Genomic DNA, 22,187 nt, shown 5'->3' with positions numbered 1-22,187 from the left:
TGTTGAGCAATTCGGCGGTACGTCCACCCGGCCTCCCGCATGCCCACTATACGCCCTCGCTCAAAGTCCGTCAACTGCACATACGGTTCACGTCCACGCTGTCGCGGCATGCTACCAGTGTTAAAGACTGCGATGGAGCTCCGTATGCCACGGCAAACTGGCTGACACTGACGGCGGCGGTGCACAAATGCTGCGCAGCTAGCGCCATTCGACGGCCAACACAGCGGTTCCTGGTGTGTCCGCTGTGCCGTGCGCGTGATCATTGCTTGTACAGCCCTCTCGCAGTGTCCGGAGCAAGTATGGTGGGTCTGACACACCGGTGTCAATGTGTTCTTTTTTCCATTTCCAGGAGTGTATGTTTACACGAACGGGGTCGCATAACAGGGTTCGAGGAGACAGTGTACATGATAGCTGCCGGCGATGGTCACGAGATTGACCGGTCGCAAGAATACGGGGTGGCAGAGGGCGACGTGGCACTACCGAGGGGGAAGACCATCGAGTTCAGCGTATGGCTCTGGCGCAGGGTGTCGACATGTTGCCTTGGCCTGCTGTATCACCAGATCTGTGTCCAATCGAGCACATGTGGGAAATCATCGGACGACAACTCCAGCGTCATCCACAATCAGCATTAACCGTCCCTGAACAACAAGCATGGAACTACACTACTGGCCATTAAAATTGCAACACCACGAAGATGACTTGCCACAGACGCGAAATTTAACCGACAGGAAGTAGAAGCTGTGATATGCAAATGATTAGCTTTTCAGAGCATACACACAAAGTTGGCGCCGGTGGCGACACCTACAACGTGTTGACATGAGGAAAGTTTCCAACCGATTTCTCATACACAAACAGCAGTTCACCGGCGTTGCCTTGTGAAACGCTGTTGTGATGCCTCGTGTAAGGAGGAGAAATGCGTACCATCACGTTTCCGACTTTGATAAAGGGCGGATTGTAGCCTATCGCGATTGTGGTTTATCGTATGGCGACATTGCTGTTCGCGTTGGTCGAGATGCAATGACTGTTAGCAGAATATGGAATCGGTGGGTTTCGGGAGGGTAATACAGATCGCCGTGCTGGATCCCAACGGCCTCGTATCACTAGCAGCCAGGATGACAGGCATCTTAGCCGCATGGCTGTAACGGATCGTGCAGCCACGTCTCGATCCCTGAGTCAACAGATGGGGACATTTGCAAGACAACAACCATCTGCACGACCAGTTCGACGACGTTTGCAGCAGCATGGACTACCAGGTCAGAGACCACGGCTGCGGTTACCGTTGATGCTGCATCACAGACAGGAGCGCCTGCGACGGTGCACTCGACGACGAACCTTGGTGCACGAATGGCAAAACGTCATTTTTTCGGATGAATCCAGGTTCGGTTTACAGCATCCTGAAGTCGCATCCGTGTTTGGCGACATCTCCGTGAACGCACATTGGAAGCGCGTATTCGTCATCGCCATACTGGCGTATCTCCCGGCGTGATGGAATGGGGTGCCATTGGTTACACGTCTCGGGCACCTCTTGTTCGCATTTAAGGAACTTTGAACAGTGGACGCTACATTTCAGATGTATTACGACCCGTGGATCTACCCTTCATTCGATCCCTGCGAAACCCTACATTTCAGCAGGATAATGCATGACCGCATGCTGCAGGTTCTGTACGGGCCTTTCTGGATACAGAAAATGTTCGACTGCTGCCCTGGCCAGCACATTCCCCAGATCTCTCACCAATTGAAAACCTCGGGTCAATGGTGGCCGAGCAACTGGCTCGTCACAATACGCCAGTCACTACTCTTGATGAACTGTGGTATCGTGTTGAATCTGCATGGGCGGCTGTACCTGTACACACCATCCAAGCTCTGTTTGTCTCAATGCCCAGGCGTATCAAGGCCGTTATTACGGCCAGAGGTGGTTGTTCTGGGTACGGATTTCTCAGGATCTATGCACACGAATTGCGTGAAAATGTAATCACATGTAAGTTCTAGTATAATATATTTGTCCATCTGCATTTTATCATCTGCATTTCTTCGTGGTGTAGCAATTTTAAGGGCCAGTAGAGTACATACCGCAAACTGACATCCGGCACCTTTGCAGCATAATGCATGCACGTTTCCATGCTTGTATTCAACATTCTGGCGGTCGCAACGGTTATTAATGTATAGTCAGTTCCACAAGAAAGTGTGTGCCGTTATTTGTATAAAATAAAATATACTATTATAAATATATGTTTACAGGGAAATACATGTTATTACTAATTGCACAATGACCTAATAGTTAATCCAGTTGCCGCCACTATCTGTTATAGTTTGGCTCCTTTTTAGCATGCTTTTCAAAAGATTTTCTGCATATTCTCTCGGTAACGGTCTCCATATCGTTCTGATATTATGTGACAGCTGCTTCAAAGAACCTATTGACTTCCCTTTAAGCGTCGTCTTAATAAACAACCAAACATTTGCATTCGGATTTGCATCCGGAGACATGGCAAGCCAATCTTTGGTTGATACCCCATTGCCTTGTTCCCACGCTGTACAGAGATGGCTGCTATGTTTCGAATTATCATCCTCTTGACATCCAGTTTGCCTTGCTCGAACCAAATAGCTTCTTAATGGACTTTTGGATGATTTACAAGGAATACTGCCACGTGACGCTTCAGATATTTTTCGATCGTTTTAAACTGCAACCGACAGAACAAATCAAAACATTCAACTCTCACGTTGTTTATCTATACGCTGTGCAAAAGCTCATTGTGTACAGATGCAAGACCACTACCACAGATGTCGCAGCGGACGTTACATTTAAAATGATGGCATACACTTTCTTGCGGAACTGACTGTACCAGCATTTCATATTTTCAGTGGTTTATCTCGTGATTACATTAGCCTGTAAACTTGCAGTATGAATCGCTTAAATATGTTACCTAGACAAATGCATTCCATAAATTTATTTACCCTATATTGATCATTTTTTTGTGTTCTGTTTTTTTTTGTTTTTTTTCGTCAATGTATAGACACGAATCATGGAATGGCGGAAACTGTTAATAATAACTAATGGAACAACCACGGTAAAATGGGATTCTGCGTGGGGAGAAACTAACATATAACGTACCAACCTCAGAACCACAGCGATAGTAAAATATAGAAATAACAACAAGTAAAAGAACATGCAACATGTGAAAATTACGAAGAAACACAAACGTGGTATCAGCAACTTTGATTGAGCTGTGCCGGCCGCGGTGGTCTCACGGTTCTAGGCGCTCAGTCCGGAGCCGCGTGACTGCTACGGTCGCAGGTTCGAATCCTGCCTCGGGCATGGATGTGTGTGATGTCCTTAGGTTAGTTAGGTTTAAGTAGTTCTCAGTTCTAGGGGACTGATGACCATAGATGTTAAGTCCCAAAGTGCTCAGAGCCATTTGAACCATTTTTTGATTGAGCTGTGTAGGTCAACTAAACACATCGACACCAGAAATAAATAAAAACGCAAAAAAAATTCGTTGTGCGCCTAATCAAAAATCACGGAATATTGCCAAACGTGATGTCGACAATATGAGTTAAGCTATAAAGCTCAACTTGACACATCAATAACACAACAATAACTTACACATAAAGAAAGGTAAAGGTGCACTAACAGTGCTAACGTATATATAATTATTTATTCCATTGCATGCTGATTTTGGCAACAGTAGCTCGATGAATGATCGTAAGTCAACACGACCTACGATAAGACAGGCGTAGGCAACTAATGAGACTCTCATTCGTAATTTTCTTTGTTGTGTAACTGAAGTTAGCTAATATTTTGTTTTACTCGCAATAATTTAATCACCTGATATTATCTTTCACCCACTGTAATTTAAACTGTGCTCTTGGGCTCCTAACCACACGGTCTCAAATCGCACTCTAGAATTGACCCATACTAGTATGAACAGTTGACTTGGAACGGGCAGCAGTCGGAAATATCTGCTAATAGGCGGAACAAGTTATGATGGTGAATGTGTATTTGCCAGCCATTTTTTCCTGCTCACTCACGGAATTTTAAGCAGCTGTCGTATACGGAGGAAATTAGATGATCAGCTACCCTGACGTATACCGGTGTGCTTCCTCGAGATTTGGTTCATTTCTAAACTGTGGCGGGCCTCTAGGCGCTCGCACTCACCCCCGGCATGATCTTGGACTCGACGTCGCGCATGATGTCCCTCCAGTCCTCAGGTTCCAGTGGAGCCTCATCCGGCAGCAGCGGCCGCAGGTAGCCCGGTTCGATGCTGGGTGTGACGCGCCGCTTGTCCAGCGTCTCCATGTACTCGCAGATGTAGTCCACCATCTCCTTGCCGCGCACCCGGAACTCGTTCACGTCCATCCTGCCGGCATTCGATAAGGACCGATCTGTTACATAAACGACAGGACGTTGACGGCACACTACAAAACTGGCAAACAGGTGTTGAGGATTTTTACTGGTGACGGCGGCTAGCTGCTGTCACGTGACTTCATAGACCTGAAGGACAAAATATAAGAGTTAAGATAACAAAGCAACGCCATGCGACAACATGTCAACACTGGCGAGCCGAGAGGCAGCACAAATGTAAGGGATCAACTTGACACTGCTGGACGCACAGTAGAAGAGGTAACGGACAAATATTGAAAGAACTGGTCGCTTTGACGAGCTGTAGGCAGAACAGTCACCAGGTGGTTACATGGCGCTCTACCGCTGACGTGAGTCACGGCTGTGAAATGGTTTTGTTTGTGCCAGTCGGTTGTAACGGAAAGAGAGCAATAAGACTGGTGGACGTGAGGATGTGACATTATGACAGAAAGAAGCTTTCGTGTTTGGATGTTCCCGTGACCGTACCGTCAACACGACTTAAGAACAGTGGTCGTAAAAAGATCGTAACCGTCGGGGAACGCTTGTAAATGACAACCAGTTTAAAACCGGACATTGCTCTCAGTGAAAGTAGATTCAACTCTGCCACTTTACACTACGGACAGGCAAACGATAATAGCGTTCGAACGAACACGAGATTTCCTGATACGGCACAGCGTTCGATACAGTATCGAACTTGTTCGAACAATCACGTGACATATGACTCGCGAGGCGCGAGTGAAGGGATACGCAAGAAAATGCGAACTAGTCACAACAATAAGCTATGGCTCTGCTTTAAATTTGACAGTTTCGTGAAGCACGGGAGGAAATAGCATTAAATCCTACCACTGCATAAACTCCTACTGTGTGTGATTTAAAATACGGGTTCTCATCCAGTACTGGTATATTTAAGCTCATTTTTAAGTAAAGATGACAGACAAAGATGAAAATATTATCCTCCAAAAAAAGTATAATATTTTATTTTTTTATGAGAAGAGGTAACGATTTATCGAGTAGGTTGCAAATGAGCAATGTAATTCCCGTTCGCTTATAAGAATAAGAGATAATAACGTAAACATCTTTTAAACAGTTTGAAAACAAGACAGCAGCATTCAGGCGGAACAGTCAAGACAATTAACGAAGAATTAAACACTGAACTAACGAAATATACAGGGTGAGTCACCTAACGTTACCGCTGGATATATTTCGTAAACCACATCAAATACTGACGAATCGATTCCACAGACCGAACTTGAGGAGAGGAGCTAGTGTAATTGGTTAATACAAGCCATAAAAAAATGCACGGAAGTATGTTTTTTAACACAAACCTACGTTTTTTTTTAAATGGAACCCCGTTAGTTTTGTTAGCACATCTGAACATATAAACAAATGCGAAATCAATGCCGTTTGTTGCATTGTAAAATGTTAATTACATCCGGAGATATTGTAACCTAAAGTTGACGCTTGAGTACCACTCCTCCGCTGTTCGATCGTGTGTATCGGAGAGCACCGAATTACGTAGGGATCCAAAGGGAACGGTGATGGACCTTAGGTACAGAAGAGACTGGAACAGCACATTACGTTCACATGCTAACACCTTTTTATTGGTCTTTTTCACTGACGCACACGTACATTACCATGAGGGGTGAGGTACTCAAGCGTCAACTGTAGGTTACAATATCTCCGGACGTAGTTAACATTTTACAATGAAACAAACGGCACTGATTACGTATTTGTTTATATGTTCAGATGTGCTAGCAAAACTAACGGGGTTCCATTTTAAAAAAACGTAGGTTTGTGTTAAAAACATTCTTCCGTGCATTTTTTTATGGTTTGTATTAACCAATTATACTAGCCCCTCTCCTCACGTTCGGTCTGTGGAATCGATTCGTCAGTATTTGATGTGGTTTACGAAATATATCCAGCGGTAATGTTAGGTGACTCACCCTGTATATAGTAATAAGTTGACTGTAATTTTCATTGCGACAATGAATTATAGCAGCAAGATCCGTCTTGGAGATAGTGCCAGCAGATGTCGCTAGATCGCGGTCCGAGTAAAGCTGAAAATTTGTCAGACTCATGATTGCAGTCTTTTATTTATTGCTATGCGTGGTATTCTATCCAGAAGAAATTTCAGTCCGTGTTTCACAGTTATTTTTGTTATTACAATCCACTGTGCATGAAAAGCGCTAAGACAGGTTGTCGTGATAAGTCACTAGATCGCAACCGATCGAAAAGATATTTGCGTTTTTCCCATATTTGCGTTTATCCCATATTTGCGTTTTTCCCATATTTGCGTTTTTCCCATATTTGCGTTTTTCACATATTTGCGTTTTTTCACATATTTGCGTTTTTTCACATATTTGCATTTTTTCACATATTTGCGTTTTTTCACATATTTGCGTTTTTCACATATTTGCGTTTTTCACATATTTGGGTTTTTCACATATTTGGGTTTTTCACATATTTGGGTTTTACACATTTGGGTTTTTCCCATATTTGGGTTTTTCCCATATTTGGGTTTTTCACATATTTGCGTTTTTCACATATTTGCGTTTTTCACATATTTGCGTTTTTCACATACTTGCGTTTTTCACATATTTGCGTTTTTCACATATTTGCGTTTCTCCCATATTTGCGTTTCTCCCATATTTGCGTTTCTCCCATATTTGCGTTTCTCCCATATTTGCATTTCTCCCATATTTGCATTTGTACCATATTTGCATTTCTCCCATATTTGCGTTTCTCCCATATTTGCGTTTCTCCCATATTTGCATTTCTCCCATATTTGCGTTTCTCCCATATTTGCGTTTCTCCCATATTTGCGTTTCTCCCATATTTGCGTTTCTCCCGTATCTGCGTTTTTCCCGTATCTGCGTTTTTCCCGTATCTGCGTTTTTCCCGTATCTGCGTTTTTCCCGTATCTGCGTTTTTCCCGTATCTGCGTTTTTCCCATATCTGCGTTTTTCCCATATCTGCGTTTTTCCCATATCTGCGATATTCCCATATTTGCATTTTTCCCATTCTCGCCTTTTCCCCATTCTCTCCTTTCCCCCATTCTCGCCTATCCCCTATTCTCGCCTTTTCCCCATTCTCGCCTTTTCCCCATTCTCGCCTTTTCCCCATTCTCGTCTTTTCCCCATTCTCGCCTTTTCCCCATTCTCGCCTTTTCCCCATTCTGGCCTTTTCCCCATTCTCGCCTTTTCCCCATTCTCGCCTTTTCCCCATGCTCGCCTTTTCCCCATACTAGCCTTTTCCCCATACTCGCCTTTTCCCCATACTCGCCTTTTTCCAGTATTGGCGTTTTGAGGAAGAGACAGATACTAGGTAACCGAACACTTGATGTTAGTGACGCGCGTAATAGGGAGAACTGCAGATGTGTGTAACAATTATTTTTTTATGCATCCTAAATTTTCCCACGTTTTCGACTTTCCTCTAAACCCTTTTATTAAATTCATAAATTTTTGCCATATTTGCATTTCTCCAATATTTGCGTCTCTATCATATTTGCATTTCTCCCATATTTGCATTTCTCCCATATTTACATTTCTCCCATATTAGCATTTCTCCCATATTTGCATTTCTCCCATATTTGCATTTCTCCCATATTTGCATTTCTCCCATATTTGCATTTCTCCCATATTTGCATTTCTCCCATATTTGCATTTCTCCCATATTTGCATTTCTCCCCTTTTTTCGTTTCTCCCATATTTGCGTTTTTCCCATTTTTTAGTTTTTCCCATATTTGAGTTTTTCCCATAATTGCGTTTTTCCCATAATTGCGTTGTTTGCCATAATTGCGTTTTTCCCATAATTGCGTTTTTCCCATAATTGCGTTTTTCCCATAAATGCGTTTTTCCCATAATTGCGTTTTTCCCATAATTGCGTTTTTCCCATATTTGCGTTTTTCTCATATTTGCGTTTTTCCCATATTTGCGTTTTTCCCATATTTGCGTTTTTCCCATATTTGCGTTTTTCCCATATTTGCATTTTTCCCATATTTGCGTGTTTCCCATATCTGCGTTTTTCCCATATTTGTATTTTTTCGATATTTGCGTTTTTCCCATATTTCCGTTTTTCCTATGTTTGCGTTTTTCCCATATCTGCATTTTTCCCATATCTGCATTTTTCCCATATCTGCATTTTTCCCATATCTGCATTTTTCCCATATCTGCGTTTTTCCCATATTTGCTTTTTCCCCATATTTGCGTTTTCCCCATATTTGGGTTTTTCCCATATTTGCGTTTTTCCCATATTTGCGTTTTTCCCATATTTGCGTTTTTCCCATATCTGCATTTTTCCCATATCTGCATTTTTCCCATATCTGCATTTTCCCATATCTGCATTTTTCCCATATCTGCGTTTTTCATATATCTGCGTTTTTCCCATATCTGTGTTTCTCCCACAACTGCGTTTTTCCCACAACTGCGTTTTTCCCAAATCTGCGTTTTTCCCATATCTGCGTTTTTCCCATATCTGCGTTTTTCCCATATCTGCGTTTTTCCCATATCTGCGTTTTTCCCATATCTGCGTTTTTCCCATATCTGCGTTTTTCCCATATCTGTGTTTTCCCCATATTTTTGTTTTTCCAATACTTTCGTTTTTCCAATACTTTCGTTTTTCCAATCGTGGTCGAGGTCAACCCAGTGCAGATACAGCAACCTCTAGCGAAACGGTGCCCTTGTTATCTGAAAGTGTCACGGACGGGGCAGCAATTAGCACAGCTGGTATTACAAGTTCAGGACAGATAGCGATAGCGGCTGGCGCGACGACTGCTGCCGCCGCAGGTGCTGCTTACGGCGTTACAAAACTAGTTGAACGTGTACAGAAGAAAGGATATACTTTACCTGGTAGTGATTACGTAGGACCTGGAAATCCTATAAATATAGACGCACCGCGCAGTGGAGCAGATGCCATTGCTAAAGAGCACGACGTTGGATACGATAATTTGCTAAAGGAAGCAAGGGAACGACCATTTACAGAAGAAGAATTTAGACAACGAGTTCGTTTAACCAATACTTTCGTTTAACCAATACTTTCGTTTTTCCCATATTTTCGTTTTTCCCATATTTTTGTTTTTCCCATATTTTCGTTTTTCCCATATTTTCGTTTTTCCCATATTTTCGTTTTTCCCATTTTTTCGTTTTTCCCATTTTTTCGTTTTTCCCATTTTTTCGTTTTTCCCATATTTTCGTTTTTCCCATATTTTCGTTTTTCCCATATTTTCGTATTTCCCACATTTTTGTGTTTCCCACATTTGCGTTTTTCGCATATTTGCGTTTTTCGCATATTTGCGTTTTTCGCATATTTGCGTTTTTACCATATTTGCGTTTTTCCCATATTTGCGTTTTTCCCATACTTGCGTTTTTCCCGTATTTGCGTTTACCCATATCTGCGTTTTTCGCAAATCTGAGTTTTTCGCATATTTGGGTTTTTCGCATATTTGCATTTTCCCCATATTTGCGTTTTCCCCATATTTGCGTTTTCCCCATATTTGCGTCTTCCCCATATTTGCGTTTTCCCCATATTTGCGTTTTCCCCATTATTTCCTTTTTCCCATTATTTCCTTTTTCCCATATTTTCGTTTTTCCCATACTTGCGTTTTTCCCATACTTGCGTTTTTCCCATACTTGCGTTTTTCCCATACTTGCGTATTTCCGATAGTTGCGTTTTTCCCATAGTTGCGTTTTTCCCATAGTTGCGTTTTTCCCATAGTTGCGTTTTTCCCATAGTTGCGTTTTTCCCATAGTTGCGTTTTTCCCATAGTTGCGTTTTTCCCATAATTGCGTTTTTCCCATAGTTGCGTTTTTCCCATAGTTGCGTTTTTCCCATAGTTGCATTTTTCCCATAGTTGCGTATTTGTCATACGTGCATTTCTCCCATACTTACGTTTCTCCAATACTTGCGTTTCTCCCATACTTGCGTTTTTCCCTTACTTGCGTTTTTCCCATACTTGCGTTTTTCCCATACTTGCGTTTTTCCCATACTTGCGTCTTTCCCATACTTGCGTTTTTCCCATACTTGCGTTTTTCCCATAGTTGCGTTTGTCCCATACTTGCGTTTGTCCCATACTTGCGTTTGTCCCATACTTGCGTTTGTCCCATACTTGCATTGGTCCCATACTTGCGTTTGTCCCATACTGGCGTTTGTCCCATACTCCCGTTTGTCCCATACTCGCGTTTGTCACATACTCGCGTTTGTCCCATACTCGCGTTTGTCCCATACTCGCGTTTGTCCCATACTCGCGTTTGTCCCATACTCGCGTTTGTCCCATACTTGCGTTTGTCCAATACTTGCGTTTGACCCATACTTGCGTTTGTCCCATACTTGCGTTTGTCCCATACTTGCGTTTGTCCCATACTTGCGTTTGTCCCATACTTGCGTTTTTCCCATACTTGCGTTTTTCCCATATTTTCGTTTTCCCCTATTCGCGTTTTGGGGAAGAGGCAGATATGAGGTAACTGAACATTTGAAGTTAATGACGGACTTAAGAGGGAGAACTGCAGATGTGGGGAACAATTATTTTTTTATGCATCCCCAGTTTTCCCACGTTTTCGTCATTCTCTAAAGCGTTTTATTAATTTCATACGTTTTTCCCATATTTATGTTTCTCCAATATTTCGGTTCTCCCATATTTGCGTTTCTCCCATATTTGCATTTCTCCCATATTTGCATTTCTCCCATATTTGCATTTCTCCCATATTTGCATTTCTCCCATATTTGCATTTCTCCCATATTTGCATTTCTCCCATATATGCATTTCTCCCACATTTGCGTTTCTCCCCTTTTTTCGTTTTTCCCCTTTTTTCGTTTCTCCCATATTTGCATTTTTCCCATATTTGCGTTTTCCCATATTTGCGTTTTTCCCATGTTTTCGTTTTCCCCATGTTTTTGTTTTTCCCAGGTTTGCGTTTTTCCTAGGTTTGCGTTTTTCCCAAATCTGCGTTTTTCCCATATCTGCGTTTTTCGCATATCTGCATTTTTCGCATATCTGCGTTTTTCCCATATCTGCGTTTTTCCCATATCTGCGTTTTTCCCATATCTGCGTTTTTCCCATATCTGCGTTTTTCCCATATCTGCGTTTTTCCCATATCTGCGATTTTCCCATATCTGCGTTTTTCCCATATCAGCGTTTTTTCCATATCTGCGTTTTTCCCATATCTGCGTTTTTCCCATATCTGCGTTTTTCCCATATCTGCATTTTTCCCATATTTGCGTTTTTCCCATATTTGCGTTTTTCCCATATTTGCGTTTTTCCCATATTTGCGTTTTTCCCATATTTGCGTTTTTCCCATATTTGCGTTTTCCCCATATTTTCATTTTCCCCATATTTTCGTTTTCCCCATATTTTCGTATTCCCCATATTTTCGTTTTCCCCATATTTTCGTTTTCCCCATCTTTGCGTTTTCCCCATCTTTGCGTTTTCCCCATCTTTGCGTTTTCCCCATCTTTGCGTTTTCCCCATCTTTGCGTTTTCCCCATCTTTGCGTTTTCCCCATCTTTGCGTTTACCCCATCTTTGCGTTTTCCCCATCTTTGCGTTTTTCCCATATCTGCGTTTTTCCCATATCTGCGTTTTTCCCATACTTGCGTTTTCCCATATTTTCGTTTTCCTGTATTTTCGTTTTCCCGTATTTTCGTTTTCCCGTATTTGCGTTTTGGGGAAGAGGCAGATATGAGGTAACTGAACATTTGAAGTTAATGACGCGCTTAAGAGGGAGAACTGCAGATGTGGGGAACAATTATTTTTTTATGCATCCCCAATTTTCCCACGTTTTCGTCATTCTCTAAAGCGTTTTATTAATTTCATACGTTATTCCCATATTTATGTTTCCTTAATATTTCGGTTCTCCCATATTTGCGTTTCTCCCATATTTGCATTTCTCCCATAATTGCATTTCTCCCATATTTGCATTTCTCCCATATTTGCATTTCTCCCATATTTGCATTTCTCCCATATCTGCGTTTTCCCATATCTGCGTTTTTCCCATATCTGCGTTTTTCCCATATCTGCGTTTTTCCCATATCTGCGTTTTTCCCATATCTGCATTTTTCCCATATCTGTGTTTTTCCCATATCTGCGTTTTTCCCATACTTGCGTTTTCCCGTATTTTCGTTTTCCCGTATTCGCGTTTTGGGGAAGAGGCAGATATGAGGTAACTGAACTTTTGAAGTTAATGACGCACTTAAGAGGGAGAACTGCAGATGTGGGGAACAATTATTTTTTTATGCAGCACCAATTTTCCCACGATTTCGTCTTTCCTCTATAGCGTTTTATTAATTTCATACATTTTTCCCATATTTGCGTTTCTCCAATATTTGCGTTTCTCCAATATTTGCGTTTCTCCAATATTTGCGTTTCTCCCATATTTGCATTTCTCCCATATTTGCATTTCTATCATATTTGCATTTCTCCTGTATTTGCATTTCTCCCGTATTTGCATTTCTCCCGTATTTGCATTTCTCCCGTATTTGCGTTCTCCCGTATTTGCGTTTCTCCCGTATTTGCGTTTCTCCCATATTTGCGTTTCTCCCATATTTGCGTTTCTCCCATATTTGCGTTTCTCCCATATTTGCGTTTCTCCCATATTTGTGTTTCTCCCTTATTACGTTTTTCCCATATTTGCGTTTTTCCCATATTTGCGTTTTTCCCATATTTGCGTTTTTCCCATAGTTGCTTTTCCCATTTTTGCGTTTTTCCCATATTTACGTTTTTCCATATTTGCTTTTTCCACATACCTACGGTTTTCCCATATTTGCGTTTCTCCCATATTTGCTTTTCTCCCCTTTTTTCGTTTCTCCCATATTTGCGTTTTTCCCATATTTGCGTTTTTCCCATATTTGCGTTTTTCCCATTTTTGCGTTTTTCACATATTTGCGTTTTTCACATATTTGCGTTTTTCCCATATTTGCGTTTTTCTCATATTTGCTTTTCTCCCATATTTGCGTTTTTCCCATATTTGCGTTTTTCTCATATTTGCGTTTTTCCCATACTAACGTTTATCCCATATCTGTCATTATCCCATATTTGCGTTTTTCCCATATTTGCGTTTTTCCCATATTTGCGTTTTTCCCATATTTGCGTTTTTCCCATATTTGCGTTTTTCCCATATTTGCGTTTTTCCCATATTTGCGTTTTCCCCATATTTGCGTTTTCCCCATATTTGTGTTTTCCCCATATTTGTGTTTTCCCCATATTTGTGTTTTCCCCATATTTGTGTTTTCCCCATATTTGTGTTTTGCCCATATTTGTGTTTTGCCCATATTTGTGTTTTGCCCATATTAGTGTTTTCCCCATATTAGTGTTTTCCCCATATTAGTGTTTTCACCATATTAGTGTCTTCCCCATATTAGTGTCTTCCCCATTTTTGCGTTTTCCCTATTTTTGCGTTTTCCACATATTTGCTTTTTTCCCATATTTGCGTTTTTCCCATATCTGCGTTTTTCCCATATCTGCGTTTTTCCCATATCTGCGTTTTTCCCATATCTGCGTTTTTCCCATATCTGGGTTTATCCCATATCTGGGTTTATCCCATATCTGGGTTTATCCCATATCTGGGTTTATCCCATATCTGGGTTTATACCATATCTGGGTTTTTCCCATATCTGCGTTTTTACCATATCTGCGTTTTTCCCATATCTGCGTTTTTCCCATATCTGCGTTTTTCCCATATCTGCATGTTTCCCATATCTGCATGTTTCCCATATCTGCATGTTTCCCATATCTGCATGTTTCCCATATCTTAGTTTTTTGCATATTGTAAGTAGGCTGTTTATATTTCCTTATTTGCAACGTTACGTTGCGCTCTGTACGAAAATCACTGGCTGTGCTGTGTGCAGTCTGTGGCTAGTTTGCATTGGTGTCTGCCATTGTAGTGTTGGGCAGCGGCAGCTGGATGTGAACAGCGCGTAGTGTTGCGCAGTTGGAGGTGAGCCGCCAGCAGTGGTGGATGTGGGGAGAGAGATGGCGGAGTTTTGAAATTTGTTATACTGGATATTATGAACTGCTATATATATTATGACTATTAAGGTAAATACATTGTTTGTTCTCTATTAAAATCTTTCATTTGCTAACTATCCCTATCAGTAGTTAGTGACTTCCGTAGTTTGAATCTTTTCTTTAGCTCGCAGTAGTGGCGCTCGCTGTATTGCAGTAGTTCGAGTAACGAAGATTTTTGGTGAGGTAAGTGATTTGTGAAAGGTATAGGTTAATGTTAGTCAGGGCCATTCTTTTGTAGGGATTTCTGAAAGTCAGATTGCGTTGCGCTAAAAATATTGTGTGTCAGTTTAAGCACAGTCTTGTACAATTGTTCTAGGGGGACGTTTCATATGTGGACCCTTAGCCGAGGATACCTCACTGGAATCTTCTGATTTTTCTTGTAGTTTGTGTAATTAGTGTAGATTTTGTTAATTGCTATTGCGTAATTGTAGAGAGAATTTCCTTTGTACTTGCAGTCTTTCATTGTTGTACAGTAAAACAGTTGTGGCGTGCATGTAGATTTGCACCATGTATTTTGCAGCTGCGCTTGCAATTAATTAGATATTATTTTCAGTGCTATGTTAATGTGTTCTCTTATTTTTGCTCTTCAAATTGTGTTTTTCTGTGTTGTAGTGTGAAATATTGAGACAATAATGGCGTGTGAGAAACGTAACCCTAGGCTCCAAAGTAAACTGAGAAATAATAGAGACGACGAGTGTGGCTTATCAGCACCACTGTGTAGTGAATGAACAGACATTCGAAGTAGTAAATGGTAATTGTGCATAGGGAAATGGAGCGGGCGGCAAACAATGGCGTAGGCAGTGAAACAATTAGTGACCAGGGAAGCATTATCGATCGATCGCTTGGCAACAGCTCGCCTCAGGAATCCGAAATGACAGGACACAATTTTGCAAATACTGTAGATTCAGGTTGTGCGTCCTCACCGTTTTCTCAAATAAGTCAAGACACATTTTCTGCTTGTCAAAATGTGAATGTTGTCGGTGCAAATGCACTGCCGAAAAGCGTAGAGGAACAGATTCCAGACACTAATGCATTGTTATTACAGCTAATGCGACAAATGGAACAAAATCAGAGACAAACACAGCAAAGGCTTCAAAAGTTAGACTCATTGGAACAAGCTCTCGAACAAACAGGTGAAGATTTAACTGCTGAGTTACATAACATTGAAGCGAAATGTCAAATAGTCTGTAATGATGTAAAAACACAAATTTGTGAGCATTTTCAACCTATTTTTTCGCGGCATGAAAATGCATTACAGAATCACGAAGCAGCCATAAAAGAACTCCAAACTATTGTTCATGAAAATCACGACACCTTGCAAGCTAAAATTGACTCAGTTTCATCTGCCGATTCGGTTACGCAACTTGCAAAAACTCAAGAAAACTTAAAGGACACAGTAGATATGATTTCAACACAAATGGACACTCTGAAACTTGGTTCGAAAAACACACTGAGGAAATGTGTTCACTATCGGAGAAAGTAGCCGAACTTTCGGATAAGGTCACTAACTTATCTACAAAGGTAGATGATGAACTGAATGACACAAAACCGGTAGTCTTTAATGACACAGGAGAGTGCGAACAAATTAGGAAATTCAAAAAAAATCAGAATCAAATTAATACGCAACACCAAAGAGAAATCCGGGAAGTACAAGATAAGCTGACACAGGTAATACAAGAATTACGTATTTCAGAGGCCACTCGCGCTCCAATACGGGAAGAGGGACATAGAAATACGGAACAGCCACAAAATAATAACTCAGGGCACTTTAGAAATTATGAAAGAAATTGGCAAGGTACACCGAATTTTGAGATGGAACCGCCGACACGATGTAACAATGACCGATATGCTACTCGCCGACACGACGATTTTGACTATAAGCTGTTCACTATTACACGTAAATTCAAAACATTTAAGATTTCTGACAACGACATTTATCCACAAGCATGGCTTCATCAATTCTCTCATTGTTTTCCTCCCAACTGGTCATTAGAACACAGATTAGAATTTATGTGTGGCTACTTAGAGAATGAACCAGCTGTAAGAATGCGATCGGTCATTCACGATTGTCACAGTGAAGGAGAATTTTACCATGCATATTGGTCTCAAGCTACACAAGACCGAGTAAAACATAGCATCATAATGATGAAACATTTCGAACAATCTGAATTTTCCAGTCTTGTGAAATATTTTGAAGACATGTTGCACAAGAATCAGTACCTGTCAAACCCATACAGCCCTTCAGAACTCATACGCATTTGCTTAATCAAATTACCTGAACATTTACAACATATTATTTTGGCAGGACGTTGCAAAGACGACATTGAAGCTTTTCAGGGACTGTTACAAGAACTGGAAATTGACACTGACAATCGCGGAACGCGAAAACAGGAGCACAACAATTACAGATCACATCGGTCACAATTCCGCGATGACAGAAATAATATACGACAAGGCTATTCTTTCAATGTAAATCGTGACCGAAACAGACACCACCCATATGACAACCGTTGGCAGAGTAGTAATAATTACAGGGAAAGATCACCTCTTCGCAGTAATGACTATCACAGAGACAATCAGAGAAACAGACAATATGGGAACCAAAATAATTATTATCAAGGGGGACAGAATACCTTTAGACGCAACGGTCCAGCACGCAGTTACGACTCAGGGAGAAATTCTCCACCACGTGACCGACAAGAAAGAAACTATGGAATCTACCGACATGACGACAGACGATATGATCGTAACGACAGACCTGAACTGCATCAGAACTGGCGGGATTCAAACAGAGCAGCGCACTCTCGTCACGATGAATTTGTAGAAGTTAGGTCTCCAAATCCCAATAACGACGCGCGCCAACAAAGAGACAATAGGCAATGACTCATACCGCTGGCAGCCACAAAACGTACTTATGAAACTGACGACGCAGCTGCCGTAGCTAGTAATTACGTAAAAATGGAAGACATTAGGGACATCCTACTCCAGGAACACGACGTAAAACATAACAACATTGCATATCCTGTGATTCACATTACTGTAAATGACGTTAAATTTACGGCAGTACTTGACTCTGGCAGTCCCATTTCAGTAATTAGTGAAACAGATTTTAGCAAATGCAACAAATCGAACGATTGCCCCACACTTCCATTACGTAACATTAAATTACAAGGTGCAATCTTTGGAAAAAGTGTAGATGTACGCCAGCAAACCAACTTAGAATTCTTTTGTCAAAGCCACAGCATCTCTATGAACTTTCTTATTGTTCCATTATTGTCGACGGAAATTATACTGGGAGTAGACTTTTTGAATGAATACAAAGCAGTCTTAAGCTTTCACGATGCTGAAATAAGTTTAGAGAAAGAAGGTAAGTCAATAGCTTTGAAATTTGAAGACTGGCTCTCAAATCATGATGAGCAAATTAATCGGCTTTACCTTCTGTTAGACAACAGTTCGGCATTTTCTACGGAACTAGACACTAACAGTCACTCTGCAAGTACTGACAGGGATGATATCTACGACATATTTGAAACTAATGAGTTAATTCAGAATAAAACTCAAACAACTGAGAATTGTAATGACACTGATAGGCAGGACCTTTTTGAGATTTTACAAGCACATTCCACAGTTTTTACTCACAAAACAGGAACAATCAAGGGATTTCAATACCAATTTCGTGTTCGTGAGCATACTAAATTTTGTGTTAGACCATACGTAATTCCAGCACATTATAGGGACCGTGTTAGAACAGAAATGCAATCTATGCTTGACGAGGGCATTATTGAGCCTGCAGTAAGCTCATACAACAATCCGTTACATGTTGTTGAGAAGAAAAATGGATCGATCAAGCTTGTCTTAGATTCGAGACACATCAATACTATCATTATTCCTGAAGCAGACAGGCCGCAGACGATGGAAGAACTTATTCAAAATTTTAATGGTGTAAAAGTGTTGTCTTCCATTGATTTCAGATCCAGCTTTTATCAGATCGAACTTCATCCAGAATATAGAAAATACACAGCTTTTCTTTGTTTCGGCGTTTGTTATCAGTTTCGGAAACTTGCTTTTGGTTTGAACATTTCTTCGGCAGCATTCATTCGCGGGCTAAATTCCATATTACCTGAGTTCTTAAAACGTCACATCACCTTATATGTGGACGATATTCTGATAGCAGAAGCCTCATGGGAACAACACAATCGCATCCTCAACAGTTTGTTACGTATTTTTGCAGAATCTGGAATTACAGTTAACTTGAAAAAGTCTGAATTCGGTAGGTCAAAGGTGAGGTTTTTGGGACATATTATTTCTTCTGAAGGCATTCAGCCGGATCCTGAAAAGTTAGAAGCAATCAGAGCCATTCCAGTTCCATCCACAAAAAGACAAGTCCGCAGTTTTCTAGGTCTCGTAAATTTTTACCGTCGTTTTCTGAATATGCAAATTCTAGTTACACCAAAACTTTGTTCTCTCACTGGAAAAAATACTATTTGGAACTGGGACGAACAAGCACAGTTGGAATTCAATTCTTTGAAAGAAGCGTTACTTCACGCGCCAATACTAGCTCATCCAGATCTGTCACAAGATTTCTGCCTTAGCACGGATTCTTCTAAAGTCGGTCTTGGTGCCCATTTATTTCAAGAAGCAATAGAAAATTACACTACCATTCAGAAAACCATTGCTTTTGCTAGCTGAGTGCTAACAAAATCTGAAAAAAATTATTCCGTTACTGAATTAGAAGCTTTAGCTATCGTTTGGGCATTTAACAAATTCCGTTTCTTTCTTTCTGGCAAGCACGTAAAAGTATGCAGTGATCATCGTGCATTACAATTTCTTATGTCTTCAAAATTAAATCATGACAGGTTAAAACGTTGGGCATTGTTTCTGCAAGAATTCCGCTTCACAATCGTCTACATTCCCGGCAAGGAGAACATTGTTGCGGACGCGCTGTCACGCGCACCGGCTGGGCTTGAGAAAAGTAACACAGAAGGCAACCTTGAAAAAAATTTCAGTATTCTTTACATTCAGAAAGTCGCCTTTGAAAACTTCATCACCACATCTTTAAAGGACATTGCTCATGAACAAGATAAAGATCCGATTTGGAAAGACATCAAAAGTAAATGGCATGAAAAGACACACTCAGATTCGGCATTGTTAGAAACAACATACTCTTCAAACGCAGCACTGTTGATGACAAGCTATTGGTACTTTGCATTCCAGACGATTTTGTTAATAAGCTCATTTGGTACATTCATTTCAGCTACGCACATTTTGGCCCACGAAAATGTTATCATAGTCTTCGAACGACTTGTTATTTTAACAATATGGAAAAGCGAATTCGAAGAGTCTTGTCTATTTGTAAACTTTGTCAAAAGGCGAAACCATCTACTATCTCACATCGTGCTCCGTTGTTTCCTGTTATTCCTTCTAAATTAAAAGAATTTGCTGCTGTTGATCTCTTGGGACCCCTTGTCAGAACATCGAATGGATTTTCGTACGTTCTAGTCGCTGTTGAACTTACTTCAAAATTTGTTTCTTTCACTCCGTTACGTAAAGCCACTGGACGGTCTGTATCCAACGCCTTCGTTAAAAATTTCTTACGCGAAGTTGGACACGTCAGTAAAGTCATTTGAGATAACGGACCGCAATTCAGATCTGCTGTTTGGTCACGCATGCTTCGGAACCATAAAATCAAACCCGTTTTTATTTCATTGTATTCACCACATTGTAACTCCTCCGAACGGATTATGAAAGAAATCAATAAGCTTTGCAGACTTTGTCACAGAAAGAATCAGCATTGGGACAGATATTTACACTTATTTCAAAACGTGCTGAATGAAATGCCTCATGACTCCACTGCTTTACCACCTACTCTTGTACTGAAGAATGAAGAACCACCGAACAGAATCAGAGAGTTTGTACCTTTCCCGAATACACGTAAACTTCGACACAAAGACATAATTGATTTGGCTCTTAAAAATATAAAATCTGCGGCAGACAAAAGGAGAAAACTACACGGTAAAGCAAATGCAAAGAAATTATATATTGGTTAGAAAGTTCTCATTAAAGCTCATTCATTGTCACATAAAAAGAAACACTTGAGTCACAAATTCTTTCTAGTTTACAATGGACCTTACAGAATCCGACGTATACCACATGATAATTGCGTTGAAGTTGAAACTCTGCGTACTAGGAAGAGTAAAGGTTTACACCACATTTCACATGTAAAACTATTTATTGACAGATAATCTGCTTTTTAACTTAGTCTTTGCAATTTTCACTTCACACTACTTGTACAATTTGTCACACTGAGAAACTGTTAACATGCAACAATGCTTTGAAGTTCAATATCCAGTCAAGAACCAAGAGAACTTATTTAAACAGAAATTACGAATGCATTGTTATTGCGAACAGACGACACAGTGTTATTGTCTGTGTGCATTCTTGCTTGTTAGTTGCACGATTACGTAACGACTATAAGGCTCACATACTTAGAACATATACTGGTACTGCTAATGAGATTCTAATGCAACATTTTGGTGTACTTGAAAATACATTCTGAATTAAAGTACATTCTGAGAGATACCAGATGACACACTGGTTAGTTTATGTGACAGCTACAAAATTATATCACGACGTTACTAATGAGTGACAATTTACAATGTTACTTTTGCGGTGTATCTGTTTTATATCTGCACAGTTTTTCTGAATTCTTCTGGAAAGTAAAACACGTTTAATAGCAACTTTTGTGGTATAGCTACAATGAGACAGCCTTTTCCGTAGCACAACAATACGTTACAGCACAGTAATTTCTTCAGCACAACAATAAGCGTAATAACTAAGATATCTATACGCAAAGCATTTCACTTTTGTATATCATGAGGTAAGTACATTGACTTCTGCAGAACTTAGCTTTCGGAGGACAATAACTACAACACTTCCACAGAGATTATCTTAAAAGATGCACATTTAGCGCTACAGGACACGCATTTCAGTGATTAGTTTTGTACTTAAACATTTATTTTTAAAGATTTCTGAATTACAAAGAAAGTTTTCCGTGATACATTTCATTCCATTGCTGTAATCTTTAACACCTGAGGGTATAATTACATTAATCCTCAGGGGGTACGCGCCTACTTTATGTACCATGTGTTTGGCAAGCACAAGGAGCCCTAGCTAATATGGTATTTGCTTATACAACTTTACACATCGGTACCATATTTCTCTAACACACAAATTACACAGCTATCTGATCATTTAACTGAGAGATAAACATTTTTTTTACTACATCAGTGACACATGTTTACACAATTACACAGATGGGTAACTTCACACCTATGAAATTGTATTTTGTCTGTTCATATTTTTTCAGAACCATTGTGATACTATGAGAGCTTTGAATGATGTATTTGGTATGAGATCATGATTTTTAAAGTACGTTTTAGGTAGATGATACTATTGAAATGAGCAGAGAATTTTTTTTAGGTTTTGAAATTATTGCAGAAAGCTACGACGTTTTTGAGATTTGACTGAGGTGTTACGATGTTGTTATTACGACGATGATGTGTATTATGCTGTTGAGGAATGTTTATTATGATACATATTTATTATGATGAAATATCGAAGAAGTGTCGACGAATATATATATGTGTAATAAGGTAAGGAGTAATGAATAGTGGTTAGGGACTCTGACTTGTGAAAAAGGATGTTGGAAACCAAGAATCGTACTTTAAGAGTTATGAAATGTGTGTAAATACGTGAATGTCTCACAATGCCGGCGAAAATTTTTTGGACACTGTTATATTCATAAGATTTTGTTTCTACACATTTGCAACGCAAA

At 40.3% G+C, this 22,187-nt stretch overlaps 1 protein-coding gene across 1 annotated transcript in view; it reads right to left on the bottom strand.

Annotated features, from left to right (window-relative positions):
* LOC126176529 (aromatic-L-amino-acid decarboxylase) overlaps positions 1-22,187 on the bottom strand; it is a 577,698-nt gene that overhangs the window by 310,014 nt on the left and 245,497 nt on the right. Inside the window, exon 2 of the mRNA XM_049923685.1 lies at positions 4,154-4,355. Coding sequence (XP_049779642.1) covers positions 4,154-4,354 — 201 coding nt within the window. The 5' untranslated portion in view covers position 4,355. The remainder of the gene's footprint in view (positions 1-4,153; positions 4,356-22,187) is intronic.

Source organism: Schistocerca cancellata, chromosome 3, assembly GCF_023864275.1.
Source record: "Schistocerca cancellata isolate TAMUIC-IGC-003103 chromosome 3, iqSchCanc2.1, whole genome shotgun sequence".
Classification (NCBI taxonomy): Eukaryota; Metazoa; Arthropoda; class Insecta; order Orthoptera; family Acrididae; genus Schistocerca; species Schistocerca cancellata.
This window is presented reverse-complemented; position numbering and strand designations above follow the sequence as displayed.